Source organism: Enhydra lutris, unplaced genomic scaffold, assembly GCF_002288905.1.
Source record: "Enhydra lutris kenyoni isolate GAN:26980312 unplaced genomic scaffold, ASM228890v2 scaffoldscaffold24, whole genome shotgun sequence".
NCBI classification, from domain to species: domain Eukaryota; kingdom Metazoa; phylum Chordata; class Mammalia; order Carnivora; family Mustelidae; genus Enhydra; species Enhydra lutris.
The window spans coordinates 19,151,235-19,173,993 of NW_019154108.1; the positions used below are offsets into that span (position 1 = coordinate 19,151,235).

Here is a 22,759-nt window from a genome sequence, read left to right on the forward strand (position 1 = left end):
AAAAAACAATAAAAAAGAATAACTAAATGATGGTATCTGAATTACCAGCCTCATATCAAGGACAAAATCAAGAAGTCATGTAGACTCATCCTTTTGTTCTCTTTTACTGCTGATGGCTAAAAGGAGCCCCTCTTGGCAAACAAAGTAAGGAAAAGATTTCCTTCCTCTGGATGAATGCAGACAAGTGTGCATGGCTTGGCAAACAGGGCTCTTTGAAGGATTTCAGTCTCTACTTTTCCTGACCCCTGTGCACCTCCTCTCCTGGGTATCTCTGGGCTGGGCAGCAAGGTGCCCAGCACAGGGCTCCCCACCCCAAACCATATGCTACCAGTGTGCAAGCTGGGCCACTTCCAAATGGAAGAAGTTTTATAACCTGGTCTCTCTTGGTCAAGACGTACATGGGGAAGCTTGGAAACATTCTAAGGAAAGCAACCAAAATCATCACCAGGGTGGGATACTAGGTGAGTCTAAAAATGGATATTTCTGCTAGAAAGGCAAAGGGACATATAGATCAGGCTTATAAAGTCATAAGGGATTGGGGAATGGTTGAAAGCTACTCTTGTTTAGCAAATCCTATAGTATTAGAACCAGGGACAATTAAGAGGTCTTTTTAAGAAAATAAAGGAATGTCTGTCTTCTATAGCAGTTTAAAAACTTTTAGAAAATACAGCTATTTAAAAAAAAACAGTTGGCTAGTGTTATGGATAAAAATTCCATAATGTGTTAATAAGAAAATCTGAGGATATTTTGGATTGTTTTCCTAAACATTTTTTTTTAAAGATTTACTTTTATTGGACAGAGAGAGAGAAACCACAAGTAGGCAGAGAGGCAGGCAGAGAGAGAGGGGGAAGCAGGCTCCCCGCTGAGCAGAGAGACTGATGTGGGGCTCGATCCCAGGACCCTGAGATCATGACCTGGGCCAAAGGCAGAGGCCCAACCCACTGAGCCACCCAGGAGTCCCTGTTTTCCTAAACATTTAAGTTAGTGTCGTGGAAGCAACCCGTTTTCTGTGAGATACAGCTTGGTTCTGGGCAAGGAGACGGTGACTAGAATCAGCACGGCACTTGGTATGTTTTCACTACTTTGGTTCTGTCCGTGGTTCAGCGGGAAAATCAACATTGTGCTTGACTGGTTCTGAAAGGAAGCTCATTAAATTAATTTTTATTAGTATAAATTTATAAAGTTAAGAATTCTTCAGAAAATTTCAAGAGGAAAGAAGCAGTCTGAGGATCACACTGGGACAGTGACTTCCAGGACGGGTTTTGTATCAGGCCCTGAAGGGTCAGAAGATTTAGAATTGCCCTTTTCTTAGAAAATACTGAATATGAGATTAAAACCTAACAAGCAAACCGACCAACAAAAGTCCCAAAATTTTACTCAAAAGCCTTTTTATGAAGTTGTTCATTTTAATTCCAGTATAGTTAACACACAGTATATTAGTGCCAATATACGATGTAGTGATTCAACAATTCTATTCAAAAGATTTTTCTGTCTAGAGCTCAAGTAATATATATTCATGTCTGTGCACGTGTGTGTAGAATTTTTAATGTGTGTAGAATTTTTAATGTAGGCACAATCCATGTTAAGTTTACCAAAGGCACATAAAAGGTATCTGTTGCTACGTAAACAATTCTGCTGTCAAACCAAGTAGCCATCCTCTGTTCTGGTTGAGATTTTCTAAATTACTTCCAAAGGTTTCATGAATAGAGGACCCCAAGATAAGACAGCAGCAAAGGCATTAGCAGCCTTGGCAATTAAAGTTTGTTTTGCTGAGTATTCATATAATAAACAGCAGAACATCGAAACAATTGTCTAAATAATTCAGTGTATTATATATACTATATAAAGTCTATTCACCTAACATGGACGGATAATTGAGGGAAGTGTGTCATTTTGGTTTAAGTTCTCAGCATCGGTGCATTAATTCTCCTCCTGGATCTAAGCAGACATATTGAGGCTGTGGGAAATTTTTAGGCTAGTGGGGAGTGTCTCTGGACTTCTCAGTGAGTATTGGTAGCTCTCTCCATGACTGCCATGGCCTGATGGTTCCACCTTGTAACCAAAGTCGGATCCAATCCACAGGCTTCCTGCAGAAGACCCACCCAGGAATGTTTGGGGATTTCTGTGTAACCTGGAGAGAACCGCTAAATTCCGGAGCTCTTTCAGATTGTTCAGACTCAGACGAGGCCGAAAATAATTTCCAATTATTCTGAGGAGTTTAAGGACTAAGTTACTTAGTAAGAGAGATCTTCTACTGGATTAAAGTATCAGACCAAGAGGAAAGCATCAAGACCTGGCTGGATGATACAAAAGGATGTTGCGTAAGACTCTGAAGTCATTGTCCACTGATGAATTACAAAAGGTAATGGGATCAGGAAAACGCACCCTAATAAACCTGTCTGGCTGAGCTGCAGGAGAGGAGTCCCTTAGAATATAGTATATGTTATAAGATGAGGCATTTTATTTTTTCTTAAAGATCCAACTCACTTTTATTTTTTTTAAATGGAGAAGTGTGTGTTTATTCAGTGAGAGGTTTAATTTGTTTTTATCTTGTAGCTGAATAATTACTCTAAAGAGCAGTATTGGCAAGGATTGTGAGGGAACTTGAGTAACCTCGGAATGAGGATAATAATAGCACCTGCAGCAGAGGGTGGTGGTGACGAATGAGTTCCCTGCCCCCTGCAAGGCTCCCTGCGTGGAGCTGGGCACGTGCTGTATGTCCAATACAACCTCCCTGCCGGTGTCCTGGTTGTCAAAATTATTATTATGGGTTTTTATTTTTTAAAGATTTGTTTATTTATTTGAGAGAGAGAGAGAGAGAGAGAACAGGAGGAGGGGGAGAGGTAGAGAGAGAGAAACTCAAGCAGACTCCCCGCTGAGCATGGAACCCAGTGCGGGGCTCCATGCCATGACCTTGAGATCACGACCTGAGCCTAAATCAAGAGGCAGTCACTTAACCAACTGCACCCCCCAGGCGCCCCACATCAGATGTTTAAAATGTGTCCAGAGTTTCCTATCTAAAGACAAAGAATTCGACCCTATATGCTATAGGGTTTTTCAGACTTTGTAATTTAAGTTATTCAAGGTGGAAAAGTTCCAGGTTGAAATTAAGGGAAGCATGCTTAGAAAATCTGTCTCATGGACTCATTTCTTCCTTTGGGATGGCATATGGGTGAGGATCTCTGATCTCAGGGTGGCCGCCTCTCCCTTCCAGCCTCTCTGTCATGCCCACAGCCCTGGACCCCCACCAGTGCAATCCAGGGGAGAACTTTCCCTGTGTGGACTCCTTCACCTCTCATTCAACCCCAGATATCTGTAGGTCAAGGGTTAGTGTGGCCAAGGAACCGTAGGCAGCGCATTTACTCTTAAGAATTAGACATTTCGGGGCACCTGGGTGGCTCAGTGGGTTAAGCCGCTGCCTTCGGCTCAGGTCATGATCTCAGGGTCCTGGGATCGAGCCCCGCATCGGGCTCTCTGCTCAGCAGGGAGCCTGCTTCCTCCTCTCTCTCTGCCTGCCTCTCTGCCTGCTTGTGATCTCTGTCAAATAAATAAATAAAATCTTTAAAAAAAAAAAAAAGAATTAGACATTTCACAGTTGGGTGGGTGACCACATTTCAGACTAAGGGAACACAGCAGCTGGCACCCCCCTAAGTGTACCGAAGTTCCCAGAATCTTTCACCCTGTCATTTCCTCTGTGTTCCGAGCATGTGTCCCCCTTCTCTCTGCTCTTCCCCATCTGTCGTATTGGTAAACAAAGGCTAGATTAGAATGTTTCCATCTTCAATAACTACACCCAAAAAAGAGACCCATGAAATCATGCTTTGTGTGGAGCTGTTCATTTCCTACGGCATTCCCTGCCTAGGTGTACCACCAGGCAGCCACAGGAAAAAAAGACCATCTGCCCTTAAAAATGAAAAGACATTCCTTGGGCTATGGCCTGGCTTCTCCTGCTCCCTGAGAGCGAGCTGTGGGAATGCTATATATGTTTCTGCATAAAATGGAAGCCTGCCACTTCAGCCGGAGTGCTTGCTTCAGAGAACATTGTTTTCTGGAGTCTGGCCAACCTTCGAGAATTTACCCAGATGGCCCAGGAAACACTGAACTACTTCCATTTATGGACATTTTCCTTTAGCAATTAAGAACAAAGGGGAGTTGTTTTTTTAAGGGTTTTCCCCCTTTGATTGCTGTATTTTACATTTAAAAATTTATCTGCACATGCTGACATCATGAGAACTTTCTGGGAAGACACGGGGTAGGGAATCGAGTCCCACAGTCCGGTCTGTTGCCGGCATGTGAACAGCTAGTGCTTCAGTTTTATCATAAGTGAGTTTGAAAGTGGGTGACGTGCCAGACATTCCTTCGGAAAGTGAGCTAAGGTAATGATGGAACTCAAGGCAAAAATCAACATGTCACTTGCAATTCTATTTGGGAGGTTGGGGGTGGAGAGATGACGGTTCCATGGAGGGATTTACAGAGCACTGTACAAAGAAAAGTCCCCTGGGTGATGACTGAGCTGCAGATAAAACAATGGACCTGGGGACTTCCAGGGCCTCAGCCTTCCCAGCCACGCCCCCAGGAAGTGGCCCAGCACCTTCTCCAAGCTCTGCATCTGGAGGCTTCTGGATGGATGGGCCCTTTGTTGGGGGGGCGGCGGGGGGGCTGTGGGCAGAGGTGGCGAGATAAGGACAATCCAAGTGCTCACTTCCTAGAACAAAAGTCCAGCTGGGGGTTGAAATTTGTGCCCCCCAAGTAAACATTTCATTTTACCTCTTACGAAAGGTAAGAGATGCCCCAACCAGACAGGTTTCCAGCAAGAGGGGTCCCCCTGCACTCTTAGGTGGTGTTTCTGCCTGAAAGCTCTTTAGAGCTTATGAGAACCAGTGGGGTGTTAGGGCTGGGCTCTGCTGCCACTTTGCTGCAACGTGTGCGGATAGTGGTGTGTTTCTAGTCCTGCGTCTGGGTTTGCACATTTGAACTGAATAGCATCTCACTTATCATATCGATTTTTTTGAGATTTTCTATTTTTTTATACCAGTTTTATTGAGGTGTAATTTATACACAGTCAGATTTGCTTATTTTAAGTGTACAGGTCGATTGCTTTTTAAAAAATTCGTTGGCTTTTGACCATTATTGTATATCAGAATATTTCTTCCATCCCCCACAATGAGCCTCAGACCCCATTGTGGTCGGTCCCCTGCCCCTGCCAACCACTGGTACGTTATTTCCTGGCAGTTTTACCTTTTCTAGGATTTCATATAAATGGAACTATTTAGAATTTGGTCCTTTGTTGTCTGGCTTCATTCACATAGCACAATGCCTTGAGACTCATCTGTGTTCTGTATGTGTCAGCAGTTCTTTCTTTCTTTCTTTTTTTTTTTTTTTTTTTTTTACGATTTTAGTTATTTATTTGACAGAGGGAGAGAGATCACAAGTAGGCAGAGAGGCAGGGGGAAGCAGGCTCCCTGCTGAGCAGAGAGCCCAATGCAGGGCTCCAGGGCTCGATCCCAGGAACCTGAAATCATGACGCGAGCCGAAGGCAGTGGCTTAACCCACTGAGCCACCCAGGCGCCCCAGCAGTTCTTTCTTTTTTTATTGCTGAGTAGTACTTAATGATTTTTGTCTGGATTTGGAAAAGAACAATTTATTTGGGTCACATGGTAAAGCAAATAGACTTTCACTAACCTTTTCGAAAAGCATGTGTTCACTGAAATTAATCAGAAGAATTCTTTAAACCCATCTTACCCTTCCATTTTCCCTGAAATATAAGATCTTCCTACCCCATATTTAAAATGAAGTTCTAAATGCAAAAATCTTAAAACATTAGGCAGGAAGATCTGAAGGTGAAGGAAATTTCAAGATATGTAGCAAAAATACAGATTAATTAACAACTCCCAAGTAAATGTTGGCAATCAGGATAGGAACCTGGATTAGACCAAGAGTTTCATGGAATTTTGAAATTATTATTGAGTTGTCACGTAGTAGAAGGATTGAAGCAAAATCCCCCATCTTTCTCATATGGTATTTGTTAGTAATTATAATAAGGAAAAACCCATGGTGCTTGGTGACAACAATAGCAAGAACAACTATTAATATTATTATAGCTAACTCGTATAGTGCGTATTATAGGTTTGGTACTTCCCCTGAGTACTAGATAGGTCATTGATGCATTTAATTTTCCTAGCATCCCTACAGGGTAACTGTTCTATCCTTACTTCCATTTTATAGATGAAGAAATTGAGGCTTAGAGAAAACTAAATAAACTGCCTTGATGAGAGGGCAAGCCAGGATCTGGCTCAGGGAATTCAAGAACCTTCAAGAAGCTTGACTCTTGGCTGGTAGAGCACTATAGAAAAATCCTCAAATTGGCAAAGGGGGTTGGTATTGTCCTTGAGCAAGGTAGAAGAGTAAGCCAGAGCTGGTTTCTCCAGCCTGAGCCAGACAGGTTGTTGAGAGGTGTGGAGAGACCCAGAGTAAGGTAATGAGAAGGGGAAGGAAAGGAGAAACACTGATGTGTAGCATTCCCATAAAAGAGGCTGCTGGTTGGCCTGGTGCCCCGGGCCCTGCTGCCTATTTTCTACCCCAGGTCCAGGTGACCTCTGGGGGGCCTTTCAGAGCTCACATGGTAGGAATATCCAAAATGCTCGTTCAGAGTCATTGTGACTTGGCTCTATCGATGTGGACCAAGAGTCCACAATTTGGTTGCGTTGTTGTGGATGTTGATGAAAAACCACAGGCTGCAAAATTGAATTCATTTAGTATTGTGAATTTGTCTTTTTATGGGGCTTTTTCATCTGACCTATAATGTCTGGATCGATATTCCCGAGTTTTGAATCTTAGTTACCGCTTGCTAAGCAGTGCAGCTTTGAGCACGTTACTTGACCATTCCATGTTTCTCTTTTCTCATCTTTGGAACAGGAAATTAATAGTACACCTATCCCATAGCATTGTTTCAAAGATAAACATTTTGTTATGTATAAAGGATTTACAACAGCAGTTACAAATAGTAGGTCTATATATGTGATCGCTTTTATTCCTATCACCATCCAAAAATGATGGCAGGTGAAAAATATAGTATTTGTGTATCTATATAATAAGCTATAATAAGCTGCACTAAAATGAAGTTTACATTCAAGACTTTATTTTGCAGGGATCTGTTCCTTGCTCTTGCAGGATTCTGCAGGACTGCACAGCACTGATGGGTAGACGTGCAAGGCTCAGGGACCCAGAGACATGACTTCAGCCTTTACAATCACAATTACAGCCTCCACAACTCTGCTAGTTACCAGATGGGGAAATTATAAATACCTGGTTTCCAGGAACTGAAACTGTAGCAGTAATTGAGTTTCGAGAGAGAAGAATTTTTATGTTATTTGTTTAAATCCTAAACAGAGTAGAAGAGAAGAGTGGAACCTTGGGATGAGAAAAATTGGAGTTTCCTTTCTAGTCCTCGTTTTTGTTGTTGCTGGAGATTTTAGAGTAGACGGTAGCCAGTTTGCAGTAAACTCCCCCCCCACCCCCAACCACCCTGCAGTCCTTTGGTGCTGTATTCAGATCCTCATTATTCCTGAACACCTAGTTCATGGTCCACGTTTTGTAGAAAACCCTCCCTAGCTATCCCAGCCAGCCCAAGTTCTCATTTACATGTATAAGCTGAAATCCTTACACCTTTTGATACATAATCATATACTATGTTGTCTTGTTTCTTGCCTTTTATTATCATCTATGGAACTTCTAGAGAACATTCATTCCTTCAGTCAGTGAACAGCAATTTTTTAAAAAATATTTTATTTATTTATTTGACAGACAGAGATCACAAGTAGGCAGAGAGGCAGGCAGAGAGAGGGGGGGGGAAGCAGGCTCCCCGCTGAGCAGACAGCCCGACATGGGGCTTGATCCCAGGACCCTGGGACCATGACCTGAGCCGAAGGCAGAGGCTTTAACCCACTGAGCCACCCAGGCACCCCAGTGAACAGCAAATTATTGGGAGTCTTTGCAGACCTTGACGATGAAAAGTAGGAGAGGTGTTGTTTTGGACAGATTGAGCATATGTACTGAGTACGTATAAACCTCTGGTGATTTTTATTTAGTTAGTTAATTCATTTCTCCAGTAGGAACCAAAGCCTTCTGACAGAGGCCTCCGCATTTGGCCACCAGCCTCCTTAGGGATGAAGACGATGTAGGATACAGCAAGTTTTGGTTTCCTGGATATCACTCCCTTCACTTAGCACAATGGACTTGGATGACACTCAAGGTGAGCCGTGTCAAACGTTTTCTGTGGGCCACAGAGGGCTGTCTGAGAAGAACGCTCGGAAATGTAAAAGGAATATGAAATCTGGGTCCTCCTTTTTACTCTACTCAACAGAACATGTCCTGAGCACTGACCTGGCGCCAGCGACCGCACCTCGCCTTGGTAGGGAGGCCAACCAATGAGCAGGTGACTTCGTGAGTTGCAGGCCCAGGTGATCAGGAAGTTAGGGGGGGTCCCAGGAGAGGAGCCCCCCCCCCTGCCTCGTGCAGCCTGGTGATGGGGAAGGAAGGAAAGACGTGTTAGCAGAGCAGGTGGGGTGGGGGAGGGCGCTGTACTTCCCAGAGGGGCGAAGGGCAGGCCAGAGGGTGGCGAGCTCCCTGTTACGACACCCCACCGGCCTGTTCTCCTCGCAGCCTTTCCGACCAGAGCTGATCAGGGCTGCTGACTGGTTTTCCGAGTTGGCGCACCTGCGGCTGGGGCTCCCAGTTCGCGAAAGGGGCCGGCTGCCGCCCCCCCACCTCTGCGAATCGGGCCGCGGACCACCCCGGGAGAGAAGGAGGGCTGTGGGGAAGCGGCACATTCCTCCGGGCAGGATCCCCGGGCCGGGCCGCAGGCTCCGCACCACACCCTTGGCCCGGGCCAGGTGTGCCACCTTCCTGCGGCGCGAGGGGGGGAGCCCGGCGGCTGCGGCGAGCGCCTGTGCGCCCGGTGTGTGCGGTGTGTGTCTGCCTCCAGAGGGCTGGGTCCTCCTTATTCACAGGTGAGTCACACCCTGAAACACAGGCTCTCTTCCTGTCAGGACTGAGTCAGGTAGAAGAGTCGATAAAACCACCTGATCAAGAGAAGGGAAGGCAGAGCGGAGCGCAGAGTGCGGACTCCCGGCGGCGCGTGCGGCGACCCCTCCGCGGCGGACGGACGGCGCGGCCCGGCCATGCCCGCGCTCTGGCTCAGCGGCTGCCTCTGCCTGGCGCTCCTCCTGCCCGCAGTCCGGGCCACCTCCCGGAGGGAAGGTGAGTCGGCTTCCCCCTCCCCGGGAGCAAAGCTTGCAGTCCCGGGCGGTGACTGGCCTTGCTCTGCAGACTCTGATGGCTGAGCGCACCTCTGAGGATTCCCTCTGTGTTCCAGAACTTCTTGGAAGCTCCCTCCTCCTTCCACATCTGGGGCTTCTCGCCAGATCGGGTTTAACATAAGACTAAGATTATATACGGCTGTCTGAGTTTCAAATGGGAGGCCAGTAGGCTGTGCCAAGCCAGGATTTTCCTTCCTTTTAAAAATGCACCTTCTTGATTGCGTTTTGGGTCAGTGGGCCCCTGTTTGATCAGGAATATCAGTAATATGTTGGCATATAAGTTATTTTCCTATAGTGTGTTTTCGTGGGTGGGATTTGGGTGGGAATGTTTTCTGTGACAATGAACACCACAAAGATCCTTCTGGAACTCCTGGTTCGTCTTTGGGAGGGAAACTGAGTCTTCGAAGTCTTGGCCATGCTTTACTTCTGCATAATGTTACTTCTGAGGGTATGCTCACACGATATTCATTCAACAGGCATTTATTGGGCACCTGTGTCATAGATCATTTGATCTTAGCTCGGCTGTCATGTCGTGAGAAGTTCAAATCACTCATGTAAACAAAACTTGCTGAGAACCTAGCAACCGTTTGCTATAGGTGTGTGTCAGCTATGACAACACCTAACGGGTGTTTTCCTTGTCACTTAGTTTTACCGCTAATATCTGCTTGTCTCATTACCCTGAACTTTCATATTTATATTGATTGCTTCCTGCACCTAATGGCATTTCAGTACTCATTGCAATAGGTCTAAGAGTCATTTTCACACATGTGAATGTGTGAACATGAGACAGTGTTCACGTAGACACAGAATTATCTTGGACTTTCCCTAAATAGCTGGCCTGAAATATGTTTGAATGGCATGGATAGTTCAGCATGTGTTTGAATGCACTGATACAGTCCCTACACGCCCCCCTCCCCGGAATTAACCTCCAACCCATCATCCCTGACTACCCTGTTAAAGGTAATTTATGAAAATGGTCACGTGGTTAGGTTGCCTGAGAGTTAACCAATCGAGAACCATCAGTAAGGAGAGTCTGCTCCTAAAAGTAAGGGGAGTCTCCAAATATTAGAATTCAAAGAGACTACTTATGGATCAACTACTATATCCCTTGGCTTAAAATGCGAGAACACAGAAACGGATCTGCACAAAGCCACACACCAGCTATTGGCAGAGGTCCATCTTGCACTTGATCCGGGGGTTGTGAGGCTGGAGCTTCTGGGACCACATTGTAAAAGCAATAAGGGAGTTAGTACATATATTTTACATAATGGGTAATTATTGAAGCAATTTTCCCATTGGCTATAGTTGAGTATAGGTATGTTGCATTAGTATTAGATAACGGAAATAAATAGGTAGGTTGGATCAATTATTTAATGAATCCAGACTCAGGAGGGCAGAGCTTGGACTCGTACTTCTCCAGGATAGACAAGCTCTGAGTATTCCATCGAGACCAGTAAGTCAGAAGCTGTGTTCAGTCTCATTTCTAGACTTTCCCCTTCCTTGGAGATGAACTGCTTGAGATATTAGGCTCCTTCCTCAAAGGGCTTCATAGAGCACCCACGCTCTTCTGTTTAGAGCACCCATGCTCTTCTGTTCACGGGATGCTAGGAGGCAGCATAAGCTGGACTGAAGTTTGGGACTTGCTGCTTCCCAAAGTGACTGCCCCTGGCACCTTGTGGGCTGCACCGATGAGAGCCTAAAGCAATGACATTGCTTCCCAGTTGTTCTCTCGAAGGTGAAATTCTGGTGGTAGATATCATCAGCGAGACTTGCAGGGCAGGTCTCAGCTAAAGCACAGGCTTTAGAGTCAGCCTGACCTGGCTTCAAATTTTGGCTGACCCACTTACTCGTTTCTTCTTAGTAATCATTCAGGCTCCTCAGCTTCTTGGAATCATCTTCTTTGCCTGTTACCTGGGAGCCGTTGTACTGAGCAGCCTTGCAGAGTTGTTGAAAGGATGAGGAATTATTGTAAAGTGCCTTAAAAATGCCTGGAACCACATTTCTTTAAAAAGTCTGAAGCCAACAGTGAGGGTAGAAATAGTGAACTTGGATCTGCAGAGAGCACTAAGCAAGAAAAGGACTTCCCTTCAGGAGCTCACTGCTGGTGTGATAGATTGTGGCACTTAGTTCCATTGATCTGGATCATGGTTCATATAGATCCCATGACTGGATAAGGGGCAAGAATTAGATAGGAATGAGACTAGAAATATAGCCAAGAACCTGGTTGAGGAGCCTTATGTGCCTGGCGATGCAGTGAGGGTAGTGCCCCAGAGGTCAAGAAGAGTTGTGGATGGTTTATAACCAGGGGTGGGCATAGTCAGATGGTCAGATTCGTGTCTTAGAAATATCACTCCATCTTAGAAAATGGAGTTGAGCTAGGAGAGGGCCGCAGGTGGCCATTGCAATAATCCAGTGAGAGGTGATGAAGGCTTTCATTGTGGTGGCGGAAACAGCAAAGTGGAAACATGACAGGACATTTAGAAGGTAACATTGAAAGAATCTGGTGATCCGATGAGCATAGGTTAAGGATACAAGTAAGGGGAAATCATGAGAAATAAAGAAGAGTCCAGGGCGTGTGTGAGGCTTCAGGTGAGTATGGCTGGTTACACAGTGGATGCCACGAAAGGAAATGAGAACTGTAAGGGGAAGACCAGTTTGGGGAGCAAGATTGGGTCTTGGATGAAGAGGAAGGAGTGAGTTCCTGTGGGCATCTGTTGAATCAGAGACACAACTGGAGATGCCCCACAGTCTTGGAGAAGTACTGGAGCCATGATTTTGAAGTTTAGAACAGTTTGAAATATAAAATGAGGAGCCCGAGGGTGGAAAGCAAAGCCCTGACAACAAATGAGATTACCGGGACATCGAGCTAAGAGAAACCTCAACACTTACCAAGGAGATGAAACGACAGTGAAGGACAATAGGGAGGCATGAGCCTGGAGGTTAGAGGAGAACATTATCGAAGAGGAGTGTTTGGCTGGTCCAAGGAAGAGCTGCAACAATGTAGGTATAATAAATGGTATTTAGATATAAAAATGTGAATACACAAGGAATGAGGACTAAAATGATACTGATGGGTTCAGCCATCAGGTGAGTTTTGAAGCAATCATTCTAGAATGATGAGCTCAGTCTCCAGGATGATTACAGAACACGAATCTGGATTTCTCCCATGGCCTGACATGGGAAGAGAGGTGCTGTAGATAGTGGAAGGGACCCCTGGAAAGGTTTAGACTCTCTCATGGATTCTGTTACTTAAACTTGGGGAAATGGTAGAGCATCATGCAAACATGTGCAGGTCTGGGTTCAAAGCCTAGCTCTGTCATTTCCCATTTGTGGAGTTTAGGCAAGCTCCTTCCCCTGCTACGCAAGTTCCTGATCTCTAAGATGAGGAAAATAAATTTGTGATCATTACCTATAAGGCATTTTGCATAGTGCCTAGGAAGCACTTGCTATGTGTTCAATATTATTGATATAACTAATTGTCTTGCCGGTGCTGAATGTCAATATATTGCCTTCTGAGTTTTAAGGGGTAAAATTTTTGAAGAGATTCCTTTCATTAGCCCAAGAAAGGTGATGAGGAGCCCTTCTGCTCAGGCTGAAATGAATCCCAGGTTTTACCCAATGAAACAAATAGAATTCCTGACAAGGACCCCAAGCAGATTGGAATTCCAAAATTAGATTTTATAGCATTTCTTGTGCTTGCCTTTTGTCAACCGCCAAATCATGTCACATATAGATTCATCAAGTCAATTGCTCTCAAGATCATACCCAGATATGAAAGGATCCCTACAGAAGCTGGTCTCTCACTTCTCACTAGGGGAATCTCCCCATCTCCCACCAAAAGCAGAGTTTGGCCAACCGTATTATGAAAACATTTAGCTGTGTAGATGCAGTGGTCACATGTCCTTTTATGCTTAATTTGGCATATTAATTCACAAACCCACTTAAAGTCACATAGTTTATAAAATAATAACTTACAAGCATTAATTTGTAAATCTACATTTCATGAACTAACTACATTCAGACTCCACCTGTAGCATCGAATGCAATTTGAATACAATTTCTTCTTTACTTCGGACCCGGTGGCTTGAGATACAGCTTGATTTGAGTCTGCTTTTGATGCTGTCTCTGGAAAGTATACCATTTTCAAAATGTCCAAAAGATTTAACATTATCCTTCGATGCACACTGAAATCTTCACAGCTTAATCATCGTGAAAGATTTACTTGTGACAAATTTAGGTACTCGCCATTGTGAGATAATGAATAAGTCTGAGAATTGTGTTCAACAGCCTGACCTCTTTCTTACTGATAAGTATCCACAACATCGATAGATGTCGTGTCAAATTAGTGTGTCTTCCCCAAATAATATTTTAACAATAAAAGCAATTCAGAAAGTGCCCCATACTAGGAGAGATTTTGAAAAGACTTAAATGTGACCTTTCCCCAGAAAAATAAAAACCTCCACCTTATTATATTCAAGTATGTGTAATAAATCGGGAGTACAGAGCTGGGTTGGAGTATATGCTGTAAATTCCTATGAAGGTTTAAATTCTGGTGTCCTGAGCTGGGGGCAGCCATTGGCTTAGCTCCACTGGTCCAAGGTGTTGAGGAAGAATGTTGGTTTGTGATCCATGTTGATGGGAAAGTCAGGAGCATGAAATTAAGTTGTTGAGGCAATCTTGGGAATACTTTTCCCGCATAAGTTCTTAGTGGTTCAACTATGTAGACTTCTTTATTTTCCTAAAGAAATTTCCAACGACAAGTCTTGAATCATCTGTTACAGACCCATGTAGAAATAGGAGTGCCATAGATTGTGGAAGACTCTAATTTAGTCACAAATTAGGCCTAGCGGATTACTGCATCATGACTGGGCTGTGTTCTAGTAGGATAACCCCCAGGTATGTGATATAATATTTGAATCATATCCAAAGCCCAAAGCTATAAGTCTTCTCTGTTTCCGTGGGTGACTGTATGTCTGTTTATCTGCCTCCCCAACAAACATGTGCTTCCTTATGTCCCAATTCTGAATGAAGAAGAGCATGGTGCTTCCTCCAGCACTGATCAATGGAGGGGCTCAAGTCTTTCCCTTCTGCTGTGTCAGAGGAGAGATGCAGATTACCTGGCTGAAGGCATATGCATCCTGACCTCCTTTGGCTGGTTGACCACTTCCAGAATTCCAGCTGCTGCTTTTCCAGATTTTTTTTTTTTAAGATTTTTTATTTATTTATTTGACAGACAGAGATCACAAGCAGGCAGAGAGGCAGGCAGAGAGAAGGGGAAGCAGGCTCCCTGCTGAGCAGAGACCCCCCCCCCCCCAATGTGGGGCTCGATCCCAGGACCCTGGGATCACAACCTCAGCCGAAGGCAGAGGCTTTAACCCACTGAGCCACCCAGGTGCCCTCCAGATTTTATTTGTATTCATTGTTGTCAATATTCACCTGCTAGAAAAAATTAAATTGCTGCCCAGTCACTTCCCACACCAATGTAAACGTTGGAAAAGTTACTCCTCTTTAACTGCACGTAAGTGGGACATTTTTTACACACTTCCCCACTTTTTTCTCTCCCTGCAGCATCATGGTCCTAAATAAGAGTGGTCCTTTGAGGTTCTTGACACAAGCCTCTCATTTTGTAGGTGAGGGGACATGGCAGCCGGGCTCCAGGTGAAGGAACGGTGCAGATTCTCCCAGTGAGTTATCGTAGAGCTGGGCTCCAACATGTGTCATCCTCCTTTGTAGACGGGCCAACTGAGACAACAGAACAGTGATTGCCTTGGCCAGAGCCACGCACTTAATAGTGGGACCAGGTTTCAGTTGCTAGTTTAATGTTCTTTAACAAAACAGCTTCTTAGCTTATTTCTAATTCTTATTAAACTTTTTCATTTAAGTTAATTTCTGGAATTGATGGAATCTTTTTTTTAAGATTTTATTTATTTATTTGACAGAGATCACAAGTAGGCAGAGAGGCAGGCAGAGAGAGAGAAGGGGGAAAGCAGGCTCCCCGCTGAGCAGAGAGCCCAATGCGGGGCTCGATCCCAGGACCTTGATATCATGACCTGAGCCAAAGGCAGAGGCTTAACCCACTGAACCACCCAGGTACCCCTGGACTTGATGGAATCTTGATCTAAGATGAGAACATCCCTGTCTCTTTGGTAGGGACTTCTGTGTCCCATCTATTCAGGAGTCTCTGTTTGTGTATGTGACTCACGATAGTGGCCTTTCTTTCAAAAATGTCGGGGGACCACAGGTTACAGCCAACCATAAGCTCTGGTTTGTGGGGGCGTTGACAAGAGAACAGATTTTGAATGACTAAGTTTTTTCTCTCTCTCTCTTTTTCTTTTTTTGTTCAACTTTGTTGTCAGATTTTCATGCAGCTTGGAATTGACCAGGGGGCTCAGTTAAAAAATAATAATAATAAAAATAAAAGGACAGTTGAGGGAGAGCGATACTTTGTTCTACTAGTCATTGTTCTCCAATAACTGTCAACATCTTGACTCCATACTTGCGTATTAGTGTCCAGAAGCTATTTTCCTCTCCCTGTTGGAGACCATTGGTCTCTCCATGACGTTTAGGGTCTTTCAAGATCAGAACAGTTCCATGGCTGGAGCACAGACCATGAACACTTTACACTTACTTACTATTTCAAATCATCGCCCATTTTGCTTTTGGTAAAAAGGGATTCTGAATGCTGAAAGATCCTTTCCCATCACAGATAGACCGGTCTACCTTTGCAGCGGCACCGGGTCCAGCAGTAACCCAAAGCTTCCGCTCTTGCCTCATGGGAGAGGGCGGTTCATGGTAGGAGGGGACGTTCACATGCTGAGATCCACGGGCAAAGAGGTGAGGCCACAGCTGACCTGGCGTGGGAGGGGATGGTGGAGGGCAGGGCGTTTGTCCTCCTGAGATGCAAACACATGGCACCTGCTCCCTGGTGGATGCTTCGTGGTCCAGTTTCTTCTTGGCATGTTCGTTACATCTTTTTATGGATAAGTAAACAATGGCTGAGCCCTAAAAGACCCTTTGATTGATTCTTCTGACTCCAAGCAGTACAGTTTTAATCTACAATTTTCAAATGGATTTTCTTTCAGAAAAGAATCTCTAAGGAAGCTGCTACAAATGTGCTCCGTACACATTTTCCCAACGTTGTAAATGTACATGCATTACCATTGCTCTCTTGTCGGACCGAGAGTGATAACGGGGCACAGTAAGCGCACATCCCTGCGTGGGAATATCTTTGTGAGGGGCTGCAGGGTTAACAAAAAACCTGTGGCTAATCTTGTACAAAAATATATTCTTCCTAAAAGCAATGCAAGGTTTAAAGAGGGAGTATTTATTTGGTAACTTTTTTTTTAAAGGAGCCAACAAAATATAAATTTAAATGATTGAAAAACTGTATACTCTGAAAACCAGTTCAATACAAATCAGAATTTCCTTTTTAGCTTTTCTTTACCCAGACTCCTTCTACACAGTTTCCCCTCCGCCTTTGGTCCTCATTGCTTTGTGTCATCTCTAGCTGTCCTGAACACTCTAATTTTCTTTATTTCAGCTGCTCTTAAAAGGACATAGGATACCTTTTTTTGAGTCATGCGGAAAATGCTCAGTGAATACCATGCTCTTTGAAGTTAGTCAAATAGGCTTTCTATATTGACATGCTTTTCTTTATTGATTTCATAAAAATAGAGACTGCTCTTTGTGTGCTCAGAAGGATCTAGGGGTGTTGAATATTTGCATATAGAATCCTTACCGCACATACTCATGGAGTCTCCATACTGTAACTGACACCGGCTGTCTTGGAACAGAGCCCTTACAGGTGCCAGATATAAGAAAATGAAAGACTCTTCTGTTTCTCGTGTCCTAATCTCTTCTTCCCTTTCACCTTTGAACTCATTCAGACCGAGCCATCAGCCTCCTCCTTCACCCTAAAGTCCTTAGCTGGTTAGAGGACAACCTGTGTCCCCAACCTCCCTGTTGGCTGACTTTCTCTCCCTCTCCCTGCTGTCTGCCTGGGCCCTGTTGGGGGGTGTTAGGGGAAGACATCTCCAGATGGGGTCTCCTGGCATAGGCCTTAGCAGGCCGAGTGAGCATCTGTAGTCCACATGGGCTATTTCCAGGTCTAGGTTTTAATATAATGTGCTGTGAACTCTTAGTGAAACTAAAATGACTCCTTTTAAGCTATAATTATTCAAAAGGAAAATGTGGGGATCTGAGTTCCATTGACTCTTGATGACTTTAGACCATTGAGAGTATGGGGACCCCAGGTGGCTCAGTCTGTTAAGCATCTGCCTTCCACTCAGCTCAAGAGTGGAAGTCCTGGGGTCCTGGGATTGAGCTCTGAGCCCCGCCTCAGGCTCTCTGCTTGGCAGGGAGTCTGCTTCTCCCTCTCCTTCTGCCCCTCACTCCCCCCTCCCCCGCTTGTGCTCTCTCTCTCTCAAATAAATAAATCAAATCTTTAAAAAAAAAAAAAAAAGATAGCTGTGAGAAATGTAAGAGAAAAACTGAACTCAGTTTAAAAACTCTTTAGTGAGGGAAGTGCCATTCCAGTTTTAAATTTTAATTAGGACACATGTTGTGACATGCTTTAAAAAGAAAGATGAAGCTGGAAGCAGACATTCACACATTAAACCATAATATTTCAAGATTAGTTTAAATGAAGAAATCTTCAGACTCTCAACCCAACCCGAGAGACATATTAGATCTTGGAAAGAAAAATCTCATGAAGGAGGTTTTAAAACTAGAAAATACTTACAAGCATTTTCATCATCACATGTAAGTGTGATAAAATAAGAATACTCCTCTTGTCATCGTGAGTATCTCAAGTTTGGAAGCTTCGATTTTGGCAGGTAGGATGATAGCTACCAATGCCTTTGGTATCTGCCTAACTGATAGATGTCAGGTGTATCTTGCTTTAGGCTTTGTGAGTAATGCGCAATTTGTGTATTTGGAAAAATAACAAAAAAATACATTAGAATAGATTGCTACTTAAAGCACACTTCCAATAATTGCTTTTGTTCTGAAGATAAACATTTGCCAGGTTTGGGGTTTTTTTAAAAAATGTGAGTGTGTTATTCTCAACATTAATTTTATTCATCACTTTCAGTCTAATGCTATACATTTGGACTTCCCGTTGAGCCTTGTTACAACTGACTTCATGGAGGTGCTGGTCGCTATCTTTGAACGTAAAAAACGTTGTCCATTTACGGGAGGCCAGTTCTTTGACTCAGAGGTAGGGAATAATATTCAATAGGACAAATGAAGGTTGAATTCTTAACGTAATTGCTTTGAACAAGCAAAAGGAAAGATGGCGGTTGCTATGTTAGCCCACATCGCCTCTCCCCACCATGATGCTTTTCCTTTACAAAGCAAGAATTTTAAGAAGCAGAGGAACTGAAGGCATAAAACAAGGTATAAATGAAATGAATGGGAGAGAGATGAAGATGTCCTATGGGGGAGTGTTATATGAAATTAGGCTGGAAAAGTAGGTAGGATTAGACCATGGAAGTCTTTGTAGCAATGTTAAAGGATTCTGGTCTTTATCCTAAAAGTAAAGGAAAGGTACCAGAGAGCTGTAAGCACAGAGGTATTGGCAGAATTTGTATTTGGAAAGGTGTTCTGACTGCTGGATGGAGGCAAGAGAAGTTGTAAGGAATTCAGTTAGGAAGTCTTGTAAGCAAGAAGTGATAGGGGTTTGTGCTAGAGGGCTATTTTGGACATAGACTTGGATGGGCTTGGGCTATGTAGTGGTTTACGTCAATAAAATTTGGTGTTGCATGGACTATGGACAAGTGAGGATAGAGAACCTATAAGGATAGCTTCCAGCCTTTTCACCTGAAGGGATGACAACTATGAGTTTGGTTTTAAACATGTTCTGTGTAAAGAGCTTGCGAGGCCACCATTGGAAATGTGAAGCCCGTGGCTGATCTGAAGTTGAGAATGAAGTCTGGCCCAGGAAGGACCTTGCTGCCCGGTCAGCATCTGTCTCCGTTATCGAAGCCCTTGGCTGGGGGGAGAGTGAGGCGTCCTGGAGGTTCAGGACTGAGCCTGGAGCAACCCCGACATTTAGAGTTAGTGTGAGGACAGGAGCCACAAAGACTTGGGTGGGAATAGGGCACAAGGTCAGAAATGGTCTCACAGTGTTCCAAGGAAGACAATTTCAACAGGGAAGGACAGAAACAGATTAGGCTTCTCCAAAAGGGAACGAGGGGCACAAAATGCTGGCAAGGGCACACACCTTTCCTCTAAGTAAGGAGGAGAATGGAGCGCCATCTCCACAGGCAGCCATGGGGGACTTATTTTACTGTGTGTACCTGAGTCAGCATAAGCGCGTCGAGCAGCAAAGGGAGGCGAGGGCGGCAGAGCTGTGGGTGAGGGCAGTGGGCACGCACTGCCAGGTTCCAACACGATGCCCGGATTCCTAGCCCCTGAGATCGTCTGGCGCAGCGGCCAAGTGCACTGCCTGTCAAGGCTGCCCGACCCCTGCACGCTGATCTCACGGTCTCGGCCGGCCTCACCCTGGCCCCTCTGCCCGCCTCACTCTGGCCTCACTGCCCTTTGAGTCGGCAGGCGCGCAGGCCGGGCGTCAGGGCACCTCCGGGCCCCCGGACCACCACCGGTGTGCAGGCGGTCTGGACCCGGGAGTAGTTCGTCTGGCGTGAGAGCAACCTGAAAGTCTCAGACGCTCTTTCTAACCGATGCTATCACCTTCTTCTCATAATTCCTTCTGTTTCCATCACACCGTGTTTTTATTTATTTTACTTTATTTTATTTTAAGTTGAAACAGCAGTTTCTTAAATTTATGCTGAATGCCATATATGTAGACAATGAAAATTTGATGTATCGTGTTGAGAAAATTTCATATGGGGTCCCTGGACTCCTGCGAGATTTCAGGTGCTTTTTTGGCTTTTCTGAGAGTCCAGCTGCCTGCCTGCCTGCCATGCCCCATCCGTCAGAGTCCCACGCCCTCTGTTAGGGACGGTGGGGATACCCATGTGGGAAAGGCTAGAGAGGAAGTCACTCATGTAGGCAAATAGCGAAGGCACAGGATAGAAAGTGATAAATAAGACCAGGCCGGAGGTGAGGACGGAGTCCTGTGGGCATTCAGAGGAGGGAGAAGCTGTGGAAGGGCCGTCAGCAGGGGCCCTGCGCCACCTCATTAAAGATCTGGAAAAGATCACTGGGTGCATTTAGGGAGGGTGGGAGCAGGTAGCGCTCCTGGCAGAGGAACTGGCAAGCCCGAAGGGAGGAAGGTGGTGCTTTCCAGAATTCCTGCAAGGGTCTGTGTGTTGAAGCCCAGAGAAAGAGAGACAAAGAGGAAGGAAAGTTGGAGAGGTCAGCAGCGCCCAAACTGCAGGGTTTTGAAAGGAGCTTTGGATTTTTAAATTCGTCATTAATTGTTAGAGCACTAAAAAGCACCGTGATTCCCATGAATTATTAGGTCAGGCTGGTGAAAAGCAGAGCATGTTTTTAAGTTTAGAACAATAGAAAGAAGATGTGCTTAGACGCAAATGATCATATTAATGCCAAGTTGCTAAAACTTCTGGTAACTGCCTGTAGTGTTTCCTACGGGAAATTTAAAATGCGGTCTTGATGAATGACCGCCACTGAGGCTGATTAGTCCAAGACCCTAGGAAGTTATTTTCGGTTTCCTTTCATTCTCCGCAGGACGCAGCTTGGAAACAGCCTTTGCCCTGTGCTTCCTGTCTCGACCTGTCGGAGCTGTGTGTTGGAGTGAGGGTGGGAGTGTTGTCAAGTGAGCCCGAGGGGCTCTGCACACCTTGCTCCATTGTTTGCATAGGGCTGTCCGCCTCTGGGATCTGTGTCTGGGGGCGGGAGGTGGGGTGGGGGGTAGATCAGCCTGTGTCTGGCTGCCCTGCCGGCTTCTCTAAGAAGCACTTGAGGGTCCGCGACGGTATGCTATTATAGTTATTATTATAATAAATACTTAAGTGCCAAAGTTAGCAGCAACAGCACAGACACAAAAACCACCCACACGTTACTAGACTGAAAGAAGCATGTGCAAATCTGAGGAAAATGGCTTGGTTTCCCATGTGTGTACACAGGGCTTGAGGTTAACCTGTTGACTCTCATTCCTTTAGCTGTGGAGAGAGCCTTGGCTGACACAGACCAGGATGCAGGGGGAGCTGGAGGGAGGGCACCGAGAGAGATGCAGAGACTCATCAGATGCAGAGATGGCCCTAGCTTAGAAAATCACAGCGCAAAGGAATAGTCAAATAAAACAGTGGATGGGACCTGGCACCTGTGATACCGAGTTCAGTGAAAGAGGGAGAAAAGAGTCCCCATCTTGATTCCGATGCCCTGTAAGGCTTTGGGTCTGTTAGTGACTTGTTTCTGTTTTTTTTTCTGCTGTGGTGATAAGTGAGTGCCGTGTCCCAGACTCGCGCCTGTCCATGGTGAAATGAGGAAAATGTGGATGATGTGACAAGTGTTTGAGAAAGCCCGATATATTTATTAAAAATATACGTATTTAATCTCATATTTGACAAAATAAAACATTGGCATCTCCCTTTTTTGAAATCACGCTGGCTCAGGGAGTCCCGGGATCCAAGCGCCCAGTGCAGCCTCCCTGTCAGGCGGGAAGTGGTGTTTATGAAATGAATGAAATCAGCGCACGTCTCCATGAGCAAGGACAGAAGAAGGAAGGGGAAAAGGAGTAAGAGTTGGCAAAGCAAAAATCTGCCAGTGAGGTGCTTTGGAGAGAAAGGAGATTTGTCAGGAGGGGTGAAGAGCACGCGTAACAAAATGGGAGGGGAATAATTTGATGCATTTGTTAGGTAAATAATTCATAATTTTTAAGAAAAACATCATGTCTAGTAGATAAATGTATAAAGCTCATGAGCAGACCGGCATCAAAATAGAAACAAAATAGTAAACCAGGGGTGCCTCAGTGGCTCAGTCAGTAGAGCGTATGACTCTTGATCTCGGGGTTGTGGGTTCAAGCCCCACATTGGGTGTAGAGATTACTTTTAAAAAATAAAATCTTAAAAAAATAGTAAACCAGGTGATGGCACTTTCAACTTTTCCTTCCTCCTCACTCCCCCCCTCCCCTTGCAACGTCCTTATTTCCTTTCACGGCTTTATGTATTTCTCCTGAACGAATATCACTATCCCAATATTCTGTCTGTATTACTTATATTGTCTACTTTCTTTCCCCCTGGGTCGCATGGAGACTCCATGAGGGCTGGGACATTGATTAGTTTTGTTTACCGCTATATCCCCAGTGCCTGGAACAGTGCCTGGCCCATACTAGGTGCTCCGTACATATTTGCTGAGTGAATGGACCCTTGATAAATGCTTCCCAGGCAAATGGAGAAATATCCAAGACCCCCATCTTTTTACTCCCATCACTTGTCTTTGTGTCAAGATTCCCTGATGGAAACTAGACAGCCTATTTATGAAATTTGGGAGGATAGCAAATAGATCATAAACTAAAA

At 44.8% G+C, this 22,759-nt stretch overlaps 1 protein-coding gene across 4 annotated transcripts in view; it reads left to right on the top strand.

Annotated features, from left to right (window-relative positions):
• Window positions 1–2,214: 2,214 nt before the first annotated feature.
• Window positions 2,215–22,759, top strand: part of LOC111150870 (laminin subunit gamma 2) — a 63,212-nt gene continuing 42,667 nt past the window's right edge. Inside the window, exons 1-4 of one of the 4 annotated variants that reach the window (XM_022508527.1) lie at window positions 2,215–2,362; window positions 8,109–8,251; window positions 8,363–8,434; window positions 9,048–9,258. In XM_022508527.1, coding sequence (XP_022364235.1) covers window positions 9,180–9,258 — 79 coding nt within the window. In that variant the 5' untranslated portion in view covers window positions 2,215–2,362; window positions 8,109–8,251; window positions 8,363–8,434; window positions 9,048–9,179. Of the gene's footprint in view, window positions 2,363–8,108; window positions 8,252–8,362; window positions 8,435–8,771; window positions 8,892–9,047; window positions 9,259–22,759 lie in introns of those variants that run through there. The other 3 variants (XM_022508526.1, XM_022508528.1, XM_022508529.1) reach the window with 3 other exon arrangements.